At 37.9% G+C, this 20,295-nt stretch overlaps 1 protein-coding gene across 1 annotated transcript in view; it reads right to left on the bottom strand.

Moving 5' to 3' along the window:
• Positions 1 to 20,295, bottom strand: part of ZDHHC2 (zinc finger DHHC-type palmitoyltransferase 2) — a 69,053-nt gene that overhangs the window by 27,710 nt on the left and 21,048 nt on the right. The window contains exons 2-5 of the mRNA XM_033226140.1: positions 13,266 to 13,292; positions 11,663 to 11,757; positions 2,350 to 2,470; positions 685 to 754 (exon numbers count right to left, since the gene is read on the bottom strand). Of these exons, the coding sequence (XP_033082031.1) occupies positions 685 to 754; positions 2,350 to 2,470; positions 11,663 to 11,757; positions 13,266 to 13,292 (313 nt within the window). The remainder of the gene's footprint in view (positions 1 to 684; positions 755 to 2,349; positions 2,471 to 11,662; positions 11,758 to 13,265; positions 13,293 to 20,295) is intronic.

Below are 20,295 nucleotides of genomic sequence, written 5' to 3'. Positions count from 1 at the left end.
TAATCATATTACATCATAAAAATATAAATTATGGTTAGTTCAAAGAGCTGTGGCAAGCAAAATATTGCAAAATTATTTACTTATCTAAAAATTGGATAATAGCAGAAGTTCTCATCTAAAATAAACACTATAGCCAATTCTTATAATAAGGTAACTTGAATTTGAAATATACATGCTTAAGATGCAAAGCAACTCATTTTCTAAAAACAATATAATGTATTAATATACAACTATCTTATGCTAAAGAAAGAACAAAACTGCAATGGATTTACAGAAAGTCTGGATAAAACTTCTCCTTCAATATCAATCCTGATGCCAAGTCATACTGTTCTTGGAGTATATTAAATATATAACAACGTCTGACTGTCATGAAGTCAACTGAGTTATCTTTTTAAAAATGGAAAACACTCATAGAAGTATTTCCTAAATTGAACTAACCAAGTCAGAACTGCTAAAAATCACATACTTCAGGGCACCGTGAATCTGAGGGCACACTGACACTTGACTGTGGCCTCAGGCCTCACTGGCACGAATGCCAGTGGGTTATCCCAACTGTATTTCCGAAATCAAGGGCTGAGAAGCGAGAATATGGAGAAGATAATCAGGAAAACAGTGAGAAAAGAAACATAATGAAGAAAAAGACCACCAGCATGTAGATATTTTAGAAGTTAAAGGTTCTCTTACTTATCACAGACGGAGCAGTGATGGCAGCGATCTGGTTTTATAAGTTGGCATCTGTCACAGTATCGGATGGCTAGGGACAAAAAGCTCCACTTAGTCTCAGAGTTAACACTGAATTGAATATACAATTAAATGGCTTTTATCATCTCTTCAAATTTAAATTTTAAAAAGCATATAAAATTTAAATCTGGTAAAAAATAAGATATTTGATGCTGTTTAAACACAAAAATGGAATGACTTGCCTACAGCCACAGTTCTCTGGAGGTTTAACAAGAACAGAGAATCTCCTAAGGAAATTTTTCTGATGTTTTTTCAATTATCAGTAGTTATAATAAGTGAGTCAGAAACAAATATAAGTAATATAAAAATCTTTTTTTTTTTGAGATGGAGTGTCACTGTCGCCCACACTGGAGTGTAGCGGTGTCATCTCAGCTCACTGCAGCCTCCGCCTCCTGGGTTCAAGCAATTCTCCCACCTCAGCCTCCTGAGCTGAGTAGCTGGGACTACAGGTGTGCACCACCATGCCCAAGCTAATTTTTTTGTATTTTTAGTAGAGATGGGGTTTCACCATGTTGGTCAGGCTGGTCTTGAACTCCTGACCTCAGGTGATCCCCCTGCCTCAGCCTCCTAAAGTGCTGGGATTACAGGTGCATGAGTCACCACACACAGTCACAAATCTTAATGAGTTTTTCTTTCTTTCTTTCTTTTATACATTTTTTATTTATTTTATTTTTTAGGGACAGGGTCTCACTCTGTCACCCAGGCAGCAGTGCAGTGGTGCAATCACAGCTCATTGCAACTTCTAACTCCTGGGCTCAAGCAATCCTCCACCTCAGGCTCCTGAGTTGCTGGGATTATAGGCACAAGCCACTGTGTCTGTCCATTAATGAGATATTTTATATATTTTTTTCACAGTAAGTCTTTGAAACCAGTGTGTATTTTATACTTAGAGCACATCTCAATTTGAACTGGCCATATTTTAAGTGCTCAAAAGCCACATGGGGCTAGCAGCTACCATGAGGGGCAGCACAGGTCTGAAGCCACAGAAGTTCTGGGCAAGTCTTGGTGGGTAAGCATCACTAGTCCATGGACTTCAGTTGTAAGACAATTGTTTAATTGGATAGTTGTCAAATTACCGTAAAGTATGTCCCAAGCAAGAGATTTATTAATTTATTGCATTATTAAGAAAATTTTAAAGAGAGATAAAAAATTATACCAATACCTAAATGAAATTTTACATCTTCTATATGACTGTTCTAAATTTATGAAAAAATACTTGTAAAAGTATTCATTTTATATTCATTACAGATACTGCTGCCTTAAATTAAATATGTATAGGAAAGTCTACAATTAAAACCTTAAAACATGAGTACTACTATAAATCAAGATTTCAGCAGTTCTCACATCTTCACTGAGTCATAACTAAGTAGGCAGAATAGGATTAAAGTCAGTTCTGATTTCCTTGAGATATCTTTTTGCCACAGTGTTATTCAGGTTTCCATTCTGTTTTATGGAATCATGCAGGAAAGATTTAACAGCAGTGCAAGAAATAACACAGTATTCTGAAATGAGTGTTTTACCATTTCAAGTATATAAACACATTTTCTTACAGTCACCTTAATGATGTTATTTGCATACCATTGCAAAGCACCCATTATTGACATTTACCTCCAGACATGGTCCTGGTATAGATGGGAAGATCCTTGGCTGCTCGCCTAAGAACTTCCTGATGGGCTTCTCCTCTTGGCTCTCTCTCCAACAATTCTTTCTCTGCATAAGAGAGATGGAACTGTGGAATACATTTAAATTTTAATCAGTATTTTCAAAGAAATAACATACTGGTCTTCTGTACCATACCCGGAAAAGGGTATTTATAAAATATTAATGGTATATTGTACATTCAAAGAGACACTAGAGTTTGAAATCTGGGCAAGTCTGTTCACCTTACAGGTCATTCACTTATGCATCTAGAAAAGGGTATAATACTAGTAATCATAACACCATTATACCTACTTCCTCTGGTTTTTGTGTAACTCAAGAGGAACAGAGTACATAAAAATGCTTATAAACCGCAGAGTTCCAACAAAATATTAGTTATACTAGTAGATAAAATGGCCCAACGAATAAATAAAACTCAATGAATAAATTTTTCGTTTCGATCCTTAAGAACAAATGTAGAAAATCCATTAAGCATATTTTCTTATTTAAGTGAGTTTTAACTTAGTGATAATCCTTACATGAAATCTCCCACAGCACTTCTAAAGGGTCTAATTATTTATTTTACTTCTTATACTGACAATTTGCTCCAGCTAATTTTTTTTTTTTTTTTTTTGAGACGGAGTCTCGCTCTGCCGCCCAGGCTGGAGTGCAGTGGCCAGATCTCAGCTCACTGCAAGCTCCGCCTCCCGGGCTGACGCCATTCTCCTGCCTCAGCCTCCCGAGTAGCTGGGACTACAGGCGCCCGCCACCTCGCCCGGTTATGCTCCAGCTAATTTTAAAATATTTGAGAAAAATAAAATTTGGGCTCCTGTTTAATAATATACATATAAATATATATCTTACACACACAAACACACACACACCTGTATAAATTTCTATAAACGTGCGTCAGGAGACATGTACAAGAAAAATCTCAGTATCACTGTTTGAAATATAAAAAAACTAAACACAACTCAAATGTCCATCAAAAGGATGATGGATAAACTGGGGTATGATATATCCAAATAATGGAATAGTACCAGCATTTAACAGTTAATAAACTGTAGTTGTGTATAGCAAAGCAAAGAACCTCAATATAATGAACAACATTAAACAATCTTCCAGAACATATATACAAGATTCCATTCATCTAATTTTAAAATCAGCAAGCTAAAGAACATATACATTGTTGTTTAGAGATACATATACATGTGATAAAATTATAAAGAGAAAGGAATAGAAAATGCAGGATAGTTGTTACGTTTTGAGGAATAAAGGGAAACAGCTGACAGACACACAGCAGAGATGGAAAATGTGAACAGTGTTTGACATACCGGCTCAGTGACTGCTTACGTGTTTTCACTTGATTATTCTTTAAGAAGTGCATTATATATATGTTTTTGTATATATGCAGTAATATGCATAAAATATTTTACAATTTAAAAAACTTTTAAAAAGTGATATGTCAGTGAAATAATCTACTATAAAGACAGATGCACATGTATGTTTACTGCGGCACTATTCACAATAGCAAAGACTCGGAACCAACCCAAATGCCCATCAATAATAGACTGGATAAAGAACATGTGGTACATACATACCATGGAATACTATGCAGCCATAAAAAAGGATGAGTTAATGTCCTTTGCAGGGACATGGATGAAGCTGGAAACCATCATTTTCAGCAAACTAAGACAGGAACAGAAAACCAAACACCACACGTTCTCACTGGTAAGCGGGAGTTAACAATGAGAACACATGGACACAGGGAGGGGAACATCACACACCAGGGCCTGTCAGGGGTTGGGGGCCTAGGAGAGGGATAGAACTACGATAAATACCTAATGTAGACGATGGGTTGATGGGTGCAACAAACCACCATGGCACATGTATACCTATGTAACAAACCTCCATGTTCTGCACATGTACCCCAGAACTTAAAGAATAATAAAAAATATTAATAAGCCACTGATGGACTATTAAATTTAAAAAATGGGAACAGGTACACTCTGAATATCAAAATAAAACTAGAAAGATTTTTGACTGCAGTATCTGTATCCTGATAGCAGCTCTGGACCCGCCCAGGGCCTGAGGAAACTCTCCACCCTGAAGGGAAGGACACAAGCCTAAATGCCACCTACTGACGGCAGAGCCCTCAGCCTTGAGCGAACATAGATGGAGGAGCCAGGTAGTGGACTCAACGGGCCTTGGGTGAGACCCAATGCTATTCTGACTTTGGGTCTGACTGAGCACAGTCCCAGGGGTGATGGCCACAGACGTGCCATGTCACCCCTCCACCAGCTCCCGGCAGCTCAGCACAGAGAGAGTGAGGCTCTGTTTATTTAAAAGAATGTAAGGCAGAAGAACAAGAGTCTCTGCCTGGTAATCCAGAGAATTCTTCCAAATCTTCTCCAAGACCACCAAGCCAGTACACATCTACCAGTCTGTAAGAACCACAGTAATACTGGGACTGGGGTACCTCCTAATGCAGATACAGCTTATATCACAACACCTAACCTGGAAAGCCTTCCCAAGGAGGAGAAATACTAAAATTTACATGGAATCACAAAAGACCCAGAACAGCCCAAACTATCCTGAGTAAAAAGAACAAAACTGGAAGATCACATTACCTGACTTCAAATTACACTACAGAGTTTAGTGTAGGGGAGTAACCTAAATAGCATGGTACTGGCATAAGACTAGCATTTGTACAGAGTAACCAAAATAGCATGGTATTGGCATACATAGACCAATGGAAAAAAAGAGAGAACCCAGAAACAAATCCACACATCTACAGTAAACTCATTTTCAACAAAGGTGCCAAGAACATACAAAAGGCAGTCTCTTCAATAAGCGCCGCTGGGGAAACTCGATCTCCACATGCAGAAGAATGAAATGAGAGCCATCTCTCTTGCCCTACACAAAAATCAAAATGGATTAAAGACTTAAATCTAAGACCTCAAATTATGAAACCAGTAAAAGAAAATATTGGGGAAACTCTCCAAAGCATTGGTGTGGGCAAGGATTTCTTGAGTCATATCCCACAAGCAAGGGCAACCAAAGCAAAAGTGGACAAATGGGATCGCATCAAGTTAAAAGGCTTTTGTACAGCAAAGGAAACAATCAACCAAGTGAAAAGACAACCCACAGAATGGGAGAAAATACTTCTCAACTCCCCATCTGATAAAGGATTAATATCCAGAATGTATAAGGAGCTCAAACAACCCTATAGGACAAAATCTAACAGTCAAATTTGCAAATGAGCAAAAGATCTGAATAGACATTTCTCAAAAGAAGACACAGAGGGCAAACAGGTAATATGAAAATATGCTCAACATCCATGGCCATCAGAGAAATGCAAATCAAAACTACAATGAGATATCGCACTCCAGTTAAAACAGCTTTTATCCAAAAGACAGGCAAAGGGGAGGTGCAGCGGTTCATGCCTATAATCGCAGCACTTTGGGAGGCCAAGGCAGGAGGATCATTTGAGCCTAGGAGTTTGAGGCCAGCCTAGGCAACATACCAAAATCTCGTCTCTACAAAAAATAAATAAAAAAAAATTAGATAGGCATGGTGATACATGCCTATAGTCACAGCTACTTAGGGGGCTGAGGCGGGACTATTGCTCGAACCCAGGAAGTCAAAGCTGCAGTGAGCTGTGATTGCAGCACTGCACTCCACCCTGGACAACAGAGTAAGACCTTGTCTCAAAAAATAATAATAAAATAAAATAAAGGCAATAACAAATGCTGGTGAAGTAGTGGAGAAAAGGGAACCCTTGTATACTGTTGGCGGCAATGTAAATTAGAACTACAACAATGGGTTTCTCAAAAAGCCAAAAATAGAGCTACCATATGACCCAGCAATCCTACTGTTAGTATAAACCTAAAAGAAAGGAAACAAGTATGTTAAGAGATAATCTGCACACTCATGTTTATTGTAGCACTATTCCAATAGCCAAGATTTGAAAGGAACCTCAGTATCCATCAATGGATGAATGGATAATGAAAATGTGGTGTTTACTTACACAATGGAATATATTCAGTCACAAAAAAAGAATGAGATCCCATCATTTGCAACAACGTGAATGGAACTCGAGGTCATTATGTTAAGTAAAATAAGCAGGGCAGAGAAATACAAACTTAGCATGTTCTCACTTATTTGTGGGAGCTAAAAATAAAAACAACTAAACTCACAGAGATACAGAATAAAAGGATGGCAACCAGAGGCTGGGAAGGGTAGTGAGGAACTGGGACAGAAGTGGAGATGGTTAACGGTACCAAAACCAAAAAAGTTAGAAAGAATGAATAAGGCTGGGCACAGTGGCTCACACCTGTAATCCCACCACTCTGGGAGGTCGAGGCCAACGGATCATTTGACGTCAGGAGTTCGAGACCAGCCTGGCCAACATGGCGAAATCCCATCTCTATTAAAAATACAAAAATTAGGGCCAGGCGCCATGGTTCACGTCAGTAATCCTAGCACTTTAGGAGGCCGAGGTGGGCAGATCACAAGGTCAGGAGTTTGAGACCAGCCTAGCCAACATAGTGAAACTTTGTCTCTACTAAAATACTAAAAATAACAAAAATTAGCCAGGCGTGGTGGCACACGCCTGTAATCCCAGCTACTTGGAAGGCTGAGGCAAGAGAATCACTTGAAACCGGAAGGCGGAGGTTGCAGTGAGCTGAGATTGTGCCACTGCACTCCAGCCTGGGTGACACAGTGAAACTCCATCTCAAAAAAAAAAAAAAAAGAAAAGAAAAAAAAGAATGAATAAGACCTAGTATTTGATAGCACAATAGGGTGGCTACAGTCAATAATAATTTAATTGTACTTTTTAAAATAACTGAGTATAATGGGATTTGTTGTAACACAAAATAAAATGCTTGTGGTGATCGATACCCCATTTACCCTGATGTGATTATTACACATTGCATGCCTGTATCAAAATACCTCATGTAACCCATAAATATATATACCTATTAGGTACTCACGATTTTTTTTTTTAACTACAAAGAAATTTAGAATGTAAAGTGCTTGAATTGGTGTAATGGATTGTTCTCTTTTTTTTCTTTTTGCCTAGTTTCTATTTTCAAAATATAATTTAGTGCAGTTATATTACTTTTATATGGAGAACCCCTTACCAATGAAAAAGTATTATCACTTTAACAATCTTGCTATGAAAAGGGCAAATTTTAATTCACATGTTCTAAGTTCAGGATCCTCATTTTACAAGCGAGAGGTCTCTAACAGCTGATCAATTAAAAGAATAGCCCAAGACCTTGCATTTTATAAAGGGAATATTCTAAGGTTCTTAACCACCAAACAAGGGCTCTTTCTTCCTAACAGTAGTCTCCAAACTCTTTTGATCATGTTCCCCTAACTGCAAAAAATTAAAAAATACGTGAGATCACACTGCTAACAGATGAGTATTTATTGGTATATATTCTTTTTTTTTCTTTTTCTTTTTCTTTCTTTTTTTTTTGAGATGGAGTCTTGATCTGTCTGTCGCCCAGGCTGGAGTGCAATGGTGCGACCTCAGCTCACTGCAACCTCCTCCTCCCAGGTTCGTGTATTGGCATATACTTTATCAGCTACCATCTTGTGTACCTCATATACAAAACTTTAAAAATAAAAATATTAAATAATATGTACAAAAACTTTTGCTATACTTTCCCCCATGCTGCAATTGAAGTTCTGGGCACTCCCACCCCATTGTGCTTACTCTCCATACTAGAGCATAGTGTAGTGAAAAGAAAGTGTCCCTAAGGGTTGAAAGGACTTTTGTTTGAAACTTAGCTCTCCCACACAGTAGCACTAGATACCTTAAGATAATTATCTCATGCTCAAAGCCAATGGCTCCATCTGTAAAATGGTAAAAAATAATATCTATCTCACACAGTTGTATGAACAAGGTATATCTTCTGTAGAAAAATCATGCAACAAAGCCTGATACTGTTATAATGTCACTGACTGTCATCAATTTTGACTGCTCCTTCAATGCTGTGTTCTTTCTTGCGTGTTTCTGTTTCATTTCCTTTTGACACTCTGTCCAATCCACTATTTCAAACCTTCTCTACTCTCCCAACCCTTAATTAACCCACTTACCTCTTCATTGTTAGCCAATGACATCATATATAATGTTAGAGAGAAGTTAGAAGTCACTTCAACTTCCTGCCAAAGCCATAAAAATAAACCTGCCTCTGTATGCATAACTTCTTCCCCACTTTCAGTCACTTAAAAAATATCTCCTGAGTACCTTCTACAGGTCAGACACTGCTTTAGGCCCCAGTGATGAAGCAGTGAACAAAGATAAATTTCACGCCCTCATGGAACTTACATTCTAGTGATGGTGTATTTTTAAAAGTATTCAACAAATAAATATGGAGCGTGTTGCATGACGGTAAATGATATGGAGAAAAATCCAGGCAGGTAAGGTGCAGGGAATACTGGGGGTTGGGGATTGCTATTCTATGCTGAGTCATCACAGATAGCCTCAATGATAAGGTATCATTTGTAAAAAGACATCAAAAAAGTGAGAGATTTGCCTTGTCTTTTGAAAGGATTACTTTGGCTACTGTGTTGAAAATACACAAGAGGAGGCCAAAAAACAAAAACAAAAACCTGTTAAAAGGCTACTGCAAATGAATAAACAAGAGAGGACGGTGGCTTGGACCAGGGTGGGAGCAGGGAGTAGTGCGGGACACGAGTTCACACTGTGGCCATACTCTGAGGGGGACGGTATAGAATTTTCTGATTGACTAGATGTGGCGTCTGAGAGAAAAAACATAGCCAAGGGTGACACCGATGTTTCAGGCCTGAACAGAAGAGCGAAGTCGTCATTACTGAGATAAGAAAACTTTAGGACTAGGAGAACTGGGGAATTAAACGAGAAATGAGAAGTTTGTTTTCAGTTTTGTTGACCCTGAAATTTCTATTAGATGCCAAAATAGGTAGCTGGAAATGTGTCAGGCGTTTATTAGCAAGCACCAGGCTAATATATTAATCTGAGAGCTGCAGTACTGGGGTGACACAGTAAGCCACAGAAATAAATGAAATCCACAAGAGAATAAATGCAGGTATATAAGAAAAGAGTTCCAGGGATTAAGCTCTGGAACACTCCCATGCTTTGGCAGTCTAGGAGCTGAAGAGGAACCAGCGAAGGAGACCAAGAAGGAGCTGCCAGTAGGAATGGAAAAAAATATATATATTATTTCAGTGAGAAAGGGGTAAGAATACTTTGGAAAGGAAATAATGCCATGTTGTACACAGGAAACTATGTGCAGTTAAGAACTACTAGAGTATAAAGTGGAAAGTCAGAAATTGAGACCTGAGCTGCTATTGCTAGGCAGGAGCGACGGAGCCTTCCCCTGCGGGGTATGTGGAATCACAACAGACACAAGCACTACAGGGAAGGTGGCACATCGGTTTTTAGGTGGACCGCTCCAGCTTCAGGGTATTGTTTGAAGTTCTGCGGGGTTCTGGGGAGGAAAGGTAGGCAAGGCTGTAAACAGAAAACCTTAAGATAGTTTTCCAGTATGACCAGACAAACATGGCAAAAAGTAGATGACAGGCCATCAGGCACACAACTAAAATGAAAGAAACATAATTATCATTATAATATGCAAATACAGACTAAAATTACGGTATTCACAAACGATCTGCTTGTTTTAAAATAACCAAATTACCAGGAGAAGAATACAATGTCTCAGACAAGGGAGACGATGAAGACCCAGAATTAGAGCAGTGATAAACTGCCCATTAACTGACATAAGCAAGAGATGAGTCACAGTCTGGGGAAGGAGAAGGTGATGACTCCTGTTTTTGATGTTTTGTATTTGAGGTGTCAGTGGAATTATTAAGAAGCTATGCTTGGCAGGGGGATACATAAGTTTGAAATTTAAGGGGCAGTTTAGAACTCAAAATAGATTTGGGAGGTTGTATGTAAACTACCAGAGTGGATGAGATTACCTATGATAGAAGTTAGTATTTTTTTTCCAACCTACTACTAAGGACAGGATGAAGGTAAGAGAGATGATGGAAAAGAAGCAAATATGGTAGGAGGAAAGAAAAAAAACAGACTGGGAAAGAAAAAGAAGTGGAGAATAGAAGAAAAACAGGCGATAGACAGATAGATAGAGCATTCTAAGCCAGGCATACCATTAATTCCGTGCAAATATCTGTGGTTTTTACTATCCTCTCCCAAGCCAAATAGCATATCTATTGGCTTTTTTTGACCAAAGTTTCATTTCAAACTGATTACTTCAGGAAACTGTCTACAGTGATGCTTTTTTTTTTTTTTTCTTTTTACCTCGGCTTACTAAAACTACACCGATACCACTATTAGCAAAGTATATTTTTATTCAACAATATACTGGGCTATCTGTCAAGGATAGAAAAATTAGTGAGACACAATTCTTTGCCCCAAGAATGTTTAGCCAGGATGAATGATCCACAAACAGACAGAATGATCTTTTCAATATGTAAATTTGATCCATCACTGTACTTAAAACCCTCTGGAGCAGACATTGCCAGCTGTCTCTCAGTAACCATCTTTCTCTTCTTTCATGTTTAACATGGCCATCGAGAAGAAAGTCTACACTCCCATCTTCTGTGTGGGTAGATGTGGCCGTATAACTAAGTTCTAAATGTAAGCGGAAATGACATCAGGAATGTCTAGAAAGTGTTCTTGAAGAGGAGGACATTTACTTCTCCTCTTTCCTACTTTCTTTAGTCTGCTGGCTACAATGTAGATGTGATGGTTGGAACTGCAGCATCCGTCTTAGACCAAGAGGGGACCTTGGAAATGGAGGCTACACGTGGCAGAGAAACAAGACAACCCGGAAGCTGTGGACTAGCTACGGACTTTTTGAATGCAGAGAAGACTAACTAAGCCATTACTTTGTTGTTATTGTTGTTTCTGGTGGCTAATAACCAACTAATACACCTTTAATATGATAATTATCACAGAATTATGTCTACCTTCCAGCTCTATTTTATTATCTATCTTTGTCTACCTATCCATCCATCCTGATGTATGACTGTAAAGCGGAAATGGAATTCATAACAGATTTAATACAGAAAATGCAGTGCTCATCTGGTGAAAAATAGTATTTCCAAGTGAAAATTCAAGTATTTATCAAGACATATTAATTTTTTAATCTAAAAAGTCACTACACTCAATAAGTTTGCAACATTAAAAATAAAATTCATTCTTCAATAATACATCAGTATTATTGATTTCTATCTTTAGAATAATTTTGTTAATATTTTAACTTACTTCTTTTGAAGGATTCATTGGTAATGTAAAGATAGTTTTCCAGTATGACCAGACAAACATTCCAAAAAGTAGATGATAGGCCATCAGGCATACAACTAAAATGAGAGAAACATAATTATCAGTATAATATGCAAATACATACCAAAATTATGGTATTCACAAACGATCTGCTTGTTTTAAAATAACCAAATTAACAATTATAATAAATTATGAAAGTTCCTTTACTTCATACTAGAATAAACACAACTCAACGATTTCCAAAGCCAAGAGTTTTTAAAAAAAATTCCTAAATGCATAATGAGATCTATGCCCATGAATAAAAGCCTCCCATCTGTAGACAGACCATCTATTGGCAAAATCACTGACAAGGACCTTTTCTAACTTGTAAAAATAAGGCAGTTATGCCTGCAACTTTAATTAGCAAACACTGCATTAAAAACAAGTGTTAAAACAGGCTTTAAGAACTTCGCTTTAATGACATAGATAACAAAGGCAGTTCCTATTTGAGAAGCTGTTTGCTTATTCCCTTGGCTCTAGTCAAAGCTGGTGTAATGATAACATATTTAAACGGAGAACCTCTGGATAAAGAGATTTCCTTCAGTGGGAGTTCAAGCGTCTTATTTATTACACGGGGCAATTGTTTTGAAAAAGTGTTCTGAATACTTTTTTCAGTAATGCATATAAACACATTCTGGGTGGTGTTAGAAAGTCTTCAAATACTATGCAAAATTTTCTTTTCTTTTCTGTCCTTCTTTTTTTTGAGACAGGGTCTCACTCTGTCGCCCAGGCTGGAGAGCAGTGGCTCGCTGCCACCTCCGCCCCCTGGGGCTCAAGCAATCTTCCTACCTCAGCCTCCCGAGTGGCTGGGATTACAGGTATGCTCCATCACACCTGGCTACTTTTTGTATTTTTCTTTTTTCTTTTTTTTTTAAGTAGCAACAGGGTTTTACCATGTTGGCCAGGCTGGTCTTGAGCTCCTGACCTCAAATGATCTGCCCACTTTGGCCTCTCAAAGTGTTGACATTACAGGCGTGAGCCACTGTGCCCAGCCCAAATTTTAAATATTAATTTTGTATATGGTGATAATGATTCCTTCTGGGTAATACATTAATACACAATTCTGTAAGATATCACTGAACAAAATATGCTAATTTAAATACAGCATATTTGGCATTTTAAAACTTTAATAGCAATTTTTAATTTTTCTAAAGAATGTGATACTTATAGAATCATTAAAAATTTGAATTATTCAATAAGGCACTTAAATCAGTGTGAGATGACTAAAGCCCACGATATTTTTCATAAATTATGTAGGTGACTCAGTTACAAGTTAATAGTCCAAATTAGGAAAGGAAATTGTTGCTATCCCTATACCTCAAAGCCTTAAGAATCTCTGGCACAATGACAGCCATTTCAGGATAGAATTTGCCAAGTGTCTGACAGAATTCAATCTGCAAACTTAAGAGAAATGAGATATCTTTAACCCTAGCTTGTCTTCACATTCTCAAAGAATAATTTAATAATCCCAACCAAATCTAAGTGAATACAATTGTTTTTTTCAAATTATTTTAAAAATCTATAACATTAATATAATCTAGCTTACCTTGTTCACCAGTGTTTTCCATGGACACTGGAAATAGAAAAAAAGGTAATAGGTTATATGAAGCTTATGGCAAACAGGGCTTGACACAGACATAAGGCATTTAACTAGCTTAATAATTTGGCTTCCCTTCAAACCAACATTCTCTAAACATTTATTCAATTTTATTTGGGGGAGAGGTGAGCACAGATTGGAGAGAGGGTGGAGGAAAAGGCTGGAGGCTGCAATCAGCCATACCTTCATTGCACACTTCAGCCCTGGCTCCTGTGCTGCGGAACAAAACTTGTCAAGTGTGCCCCTTGGGGGTCTTATTTCTGTATCATTTGGTTGATTGGTTTTCCTTCCAACTACAGAGTTCAGATAAAAGCAGTGCTCTCCAGGTCATTACAGTTCCACAGGCATTTATTGCTCTTGATACATTGGCAACCACTTGGTGAACTTTCCACAAAGAATAAAATGTTGTGTCCACAGCAGATACTTTTCTCCCCCCTAATTTCTAAAAGTACAAACGCTTATGCACAGTGACTTTATGTGCTCCCTATTGCACAACGAGAGGCCAGGCAGGGCTGGGAAACTGCTGTTCCTCAGGAGTTGTTGTAAATATCCCAAGCTAGCAGGTACTATGGATTAGGACAGGGGCCACAAGTGCTAAAGCAAGCTGCAACAAGAAGCTGTATTTAGTAATCGAGACATTTGTATGCCTTTTGTATTGTCTATTTGTTTTCCCATTTGGTCTCTCTCTTTGTACGAGAGTCTTTGGAAGTTTTGCCCTATCTCAGCTGTACCAAGTCTGACTCTGTATATTTTTGTCCTTATTCAGCTTTCAAAAGGGCACAGGATCTCAGGACTTGGTGCTGGAATGAAATGCCACTGCCTTCTGAAGTCTGGAACCAGAGGGTAGTGTGAGGAGTTTTTAAGATTGCACAGTCCAACCAATCTCCTGCCCAAGACAGCTACCGAATATAAGTTCAGGCATTTCTAGAGCTAGCAGGAGCCCGTCGTTTTTTGGAGGGCAGCCCGTTCCATTATTGGATTGCCCTAAGAATAAGAAAATTCATCCTTCCAGTGTGTTGAAATTTGTTGCTTTGTGACTTTTTCCTGCGATAACAAGGCTTCCAAACCATAGCAATAAACAGAACATCTAAATGACAAATCTTCACATACTTGACGTTATTGTGTCCCCCTTAAACATTCTGGTTTAAACCAACTAATATATGGTTTCCAGATCTCTTACCAACCTAGATGTGGCATCTGTAAATGCTTCCTAGGTTCTCCACTCCCTTTAACATTTCTGATCTCCAGAATGAGACAGGCAGGTGTGGACGACCTTTGACTCACAAATGGCCTGTTCTACAAGTCTGCTTGTAAATCAGAGGCTAGTCAGAGTTTGCTTTCCCATCGAATCCCTGAAGTGGCTCAGCTGAGGCACAGGAAAGACTTGAGGCAAGCCTGTTTTTAAATATCTGAACCTACCGCCACAGTTCAGTTATGCAGTTCCCTCTAGACACGGACTATCCTGTTTTCAAAAGTGCTCCAAAATTGACAACTCTTTTCTGGATCAAAATTTCCAATCCTTCAGGGGAGCTAATCTAAGGAAAGGAAAAGCAATTTGACTCCATTTGTGCATTTATATACAAACAACCCTTATTAACCATTCCAGAGGTGCTGATGCTTTCATAAAATGTGTTTGCTCCTCCATTGACTTGAGTTGAGAGAAGTGAAAACTGTAAAACAAAATGACATTTTAAAAAAGGTACAGTTGGGGGCTGCGCACAGTGGCTCCCACCTGTAATCCCAGCATTTTGGGAGCATGTGGATCACCTGAGGTCAAGAGTTTGAGACCAGCCTGGCCAACATGGCAAAACCCCATCTCTACTTTTAAAAATACAAAAAATTAGTCGGGTGTGGTGACATGCGCCTGTAATCCCAGCTACTCAGAGGCTGAGGCAGGAGAATTGCTTGAACCTGGGAGGCGGAGGTTGCAGTGAGCCAACATTGTGCCACCGCACTCCAGTCTGGGCGACAGAGCGAGACTCCGTCTCAAAAATAAAACAGAAAAAAAGGTGTAGTTGGTACGAGTTGCTAATCTTTTTGACTTGGACCAATACTTTATTAGCTTGATATGCATTCAAAGACTTTGTTTTTAAAGTTTTTTTTGGTTGCTGTTTTTTTTTTTTTTTTTTTTTTTTTTGCCATTCACAGCTTGATTTCCCTAAATGTAATTCAAAATCCACAGAAGTTCTATTTTTAAAAAAGTACACAACTTACACATAAATACATGCTTATAGTAAATAATTCTGTAACATTTGTAGAATGGAATGGAACAGTTCAAAAGGCTGTATCCAATTACACTTTCGCCAAGCTTATGAGCCTGTTCAATTTCCTGTAAACATAAGCCTGCTTGATATTTGTCAACATCATAGGCCAAAATAAAAATCATTATTTTAGCGTTCATTACCATTATTATTAGTGCAGTTTGGCATTATTTTTAAAATATGATGACTGGGATTTCCTTTATCTTCTAAGTGAATGATTATTTTTCTGTTGGCTTACTTAGTTATTGAGAGCCTTTTACATATTCTGGGCAGAAATCTCATATCTGTTATATATACTACAAATAAAGTTGCATATACCTATTTTAAATGATTTAATAAGTACTAGCAACATTTTTATCACTTTCCACTGATTAAGTAACATTATCAAAGTTTGCAAATTAACTTATTTCATTAACAGATATATGGACTATACAAGGTTTTGCTTTGTGATACTCAGGAAATGAATGTTCTCTCAACTATGTTTACTTACTAAATTAGTGATTTACCTTATAATTTTCAGTTTAATGGCAGAATTGTCAAGTTCAAAGTTTCCTTTCTCACAATGTAAAAACACATAAAATACAAAGTTATTGTCAAATGCAAATATTTTTGTTCAAAAGTTACTGTTTAAGAATTAAAGATTGCTCAAATTTAGCCTCAAACACTTTTCTAATATATATGTATATAAAGATATTATATGAAAAATAGAGACTCATTTTTGAAACAATATAGACAGTAATCAAATACAATGTATTTATTTATAACAATACAAAAACTAAATAGCAATACTGAACATAACTGGGACAGGTCTTCTAAAAATCACTATTGGTTTAAATGTGGATTTCGAGTTTTAATTCAGGATTATTTAATTTTCTTACTTCAGACAGAATTTCAGTTTGGTTAACAGTGATGCTGATATCTGTTCCTCAATTTTACCATGCAGAGATTTCAAGTGTTGCATAGCCTTCTTTATCCCATTTCCTTTAAACCACATATTGAGATAAATTAATAGTTATTTCAATTTTAGTCAACAGAAAAGTGAGGTTCACTGAGTTTTTACTAAAGCAAATGAGCTTTATTCTCAAAGTCACAATGAGTAGCACATTAATTCTACCTTAGAAATTCTTTTATTTTCAATTTAAACATTTCCTGCCTGTCACAAATATGTTACAACTTCGAGCTCTGCTGGATCATATTAAAATTAATTCCTCTTTGAAGCACACAGCATCTGCCCCATCAATGTAAGAAAGACACTGACTTAGACAAACAGACCATGACAACTAATTGGAATCACATAAAAGTGGTATATCAAAGTGGACATATGAAAAGTGTTCATTTTTTTTTTTTTTCTGGTCATGAAAAACTCAAGAGAAAAGTTATGTCTATTACCATGTCCGCTTAGCACACTGTGGGACTCAACTCATAGTTCACAAAAGCGAAAGTAATCTCTTTGGTGAGGTGAAGAAAACGCCTCTCTAAAGAGACAGAGAGGGAGAAGACAAAATAGTTCCTGTCCCTTTTAAAAGGAAAAGGTTGAGGGAGATACTCGCTTCAACTGGGCTTCAAGCAACTTTGAAAACAGAAAGGGTCTGTAACTTTACAGGGTTCCCTCCACCCCCACCTTGGTTTTGGTTCTTCCTCAGTACTGTGCTTTCTTAGAGCTGAATTTGTCAAAATGGAAAAGAGACTATTACTAAGCATAACAGCGCCAAAGAGCAACGGCTCGGGATAGAGAAGGCAAGGTCCAACCCTGCCTCTGCCACTTGCTTGCTCACACAAGCTATCCCACTTACTCCACTACAAAATGAGGGTGATCGCCGTGGCAATAGCATTAGGGCTGCAGTGCGGATTCAAAGGGAAAATAAAAGAATGTACTTAACGTAGTGCCTGGTGTATAGTAAGCCCCCAAGAATGTACAATTATAATATATAATCTTTCATTTCGATAATATTAATGGTAATTATAACATATAGGAAAGGGGGCTAAACAATGAAGAAAAATTACAAAGAGAAAAGTAATATTCGTATAGGCTCCTGAAATAAATAAATGCAAAATGTTGAAAAAAAACAGACTTTGCAAGTGAACATAAGAGGTGAAAAATCATGTAAATCTGAATCATCTTATAAGTCAATTGCCTTTTTATATGGATGTGTCATTTCAGAAACTTGTTTAAACCAAAAAGGTGGTATTCATTCTTAACACAGAGTACTGATGAGACATTAAAACTTCGATCTTGGGCCGGGCGCGGTGGCTCAAGCCTGTAATCCCAGCACTTTGGGAGGCCGAGACGGGTGGATCACGAGGTCAGCAGATCGAGACCATCCTGGCTAACATGGTGAAACCCCGTCTCTACTAAAAAATACAAAAAACTAGCCGGGCGAGATGGCGGGCGCCTGTAGTCCCAGCTACTCGGGAGGCTGAGGCAGGAGAATGGCGTGAACCCGGGAGGCGGAGCTTGCAGTGAGCTGAGATCCGGCCACTGCACTCCAGCCTGGGCGGCAGAGCGAGACTCCGCCTCAAAAAAAAAAAAAAAAAAAAAAAAAAAAAAAAAACTTCGATCTTCATGTGCCAGTTAGTCCTTTTGAGAACTTAAATGTAAAAGAATCTATTTTGGATAGGCACTGCTTAACTTAATGAATAAAAACAATTACTTTTTAAAAAAATAAAAATAAAAACCTAAATCTTATATTCACCCCAAAGAAGTCAGGTGCAGTTTATTCCTGGGAATTAAGAGCGTTGCTATCATTACACTAAAATATTTACCAACTCTACATCTGTGGATAGTATCATTCACATCATCTAAACACACACAATCATAACACTGTGAATCACAATTTTAATTTTAGTTTCAAACACTTATTTGCCTGATTTTATCTTGGATTAGCCTAACTTCTTTTTGGTCCATCATGTCCTACAATGATAATATTTTGCTTTAGCAATTTCTAATCTTCCAATGTACCTCCAGAACTTCAAGTTCCTCTGTGATTAATTGTGGTTGCAGCACTTTCTTGGCCCTGATGGTATATGAGAAGAGAAAAAGTGAAAAAGGTAAATTACTACTGTAGTTACCAATAATGTTCCTGTTTGCCCAAAGTAAAATTATGGCCTTCAGGAATTACATTTTGGGCTGGGCAGCCCATGCATGTACTCCCAGTACTTCGGGAGGCCAAAGTGGGAGGCTCACTTAAGGCCAAGAGTTGGAGATCAGCCTGGACAACACATTGAGACTGTGTCTTTACAAAAAAAAAAAAAATTTTTAATTTGCTGGGTGTGGTGGCACTGCTTGTGGTCCCAGCTACTTGGGAGACTGGGGCAGGAGAACTGATTGAGCCCAGTAGTTCAAGGCTGCAGTAAGCTATGATCACATCACTGCATTCCAGCCTGTGCAATAGAGCGAGACCCTGTCTCTCAAAACAAAAAAGAAGAAGAAATAAAGAAAAGAAAAGAAAGGAAAGGAAAAGAAAAGAAAAGAGAAAAGAAAAGAAAAGAACTTCATCTTAAAATGTAGAACCATCATCGATACCACACAGCTTGTAGTTTGGGTCACCAGTTGTATTCTCTGGCTGCGCTTTATGCTTACCTCCTCCACCGCCACTAATCATCCCTACAAGAAACAGAGGACAGCCAGGCACAGTGGCTTAAACCTGTAATCTCAGCACTTTGGGAAGCCAAGGTGAGAACACAGTTTGAGGCCAGGAGTTTGAGACTGGCCTGGGCAACATAGTGAGACACCATTTCCACAAAAAACTTTAAAAATTAGCCAGGCAAAGTGGTGGCCACCCATGGTCTCAGCTACTCAGGAGGCTGAGGTGGGAGGATCACTTGAGCTCAGGAGGTTGACGCTGCAGTGAGCTGTGATCCTGCCACTGCATTCAAGCCTGGGCAACAGAGCATGACCCTGTCTCAAAAAAAGAGAGAAAGAAACAGAGTGGGACAACTCTGTTTGATAAAAGGCTGAACTAGTTAGTCCTCAGTTTAGAATTGGCAAGACTGATAAGAGTGATAGTTTTTTTGTTACAGCATTAATTGTTCTTTAAGAAATGCTTATGTAAAAATAAAACAGGTAAAATTGAAGTTAAAGAGTGAGACTGTCAAAGTAATAACCAATAATACAGAAAAGGATGACAAACTGCTTCTTAATACAACCTGGCTTAAATGAAACATCCTTTCAAATGTATACCTCCCTTATCTCTTTTGACTGAACTATCAAGCAATCATTTAATCCAGGTGTCGGTAAACTAGAACTCTTGGTCCAAATACAGCTAGATGCCTGTTTCTATATATAAAGTTTTATTGAAACATGTATGCATCCATTCACTCACATAGCTACCTGTGTGCTACAATAGCAGAGTTAGGTACCTGAGACAGGGACAGTATAGACTGCAAAGCCTAAAATATTTACTGCCTAGCCCTTTATAAAGAAAGTATTCCAGCCTCTGTGTATTAGGGTTCTCCATAGAAAAAGATTTAATAGGATATGTGTGCATGTGCATGTATACACTGTATTAGAACTGATTTAGTCTAGAGTGATTCAAATTCAACCTGGATTAAAAGCAGGGGATCATCTCAAAGATTATTTATTATGATATAACGTGTTAGTGTCCTAAATGGTATCTAGTGAGACACAGCAGCCCAGTAAACTGATGGTAACTTAAATGTAGTTGAACTTTTATTCATAAATATATCCAAACTTAAAGCTTTCAGATACCAAACTACAC

The sequence above is a fragment of the Trachypithecus francoisi genome, unplaced genomic scaffold (genome assembly GCF_009764315.1).
Source record: "Trachypithecus francoisi isolate TF-2019V2 unplaced genomic scaffold, Tfra_2.0 Contig01440, whole genome shotgun sequence".
Classification (NCBI taxonomy): Eukaryota; Metazoa; Chordata; class Mammalia; order Primates; family Cercopithecidae; genus Trachypithecus; species Trachypithecus francoisi.
Note: the sequence above shows the minus strand (reverse complement) of the source record. Positions and strands in the feature narration are given on the sequence as shown.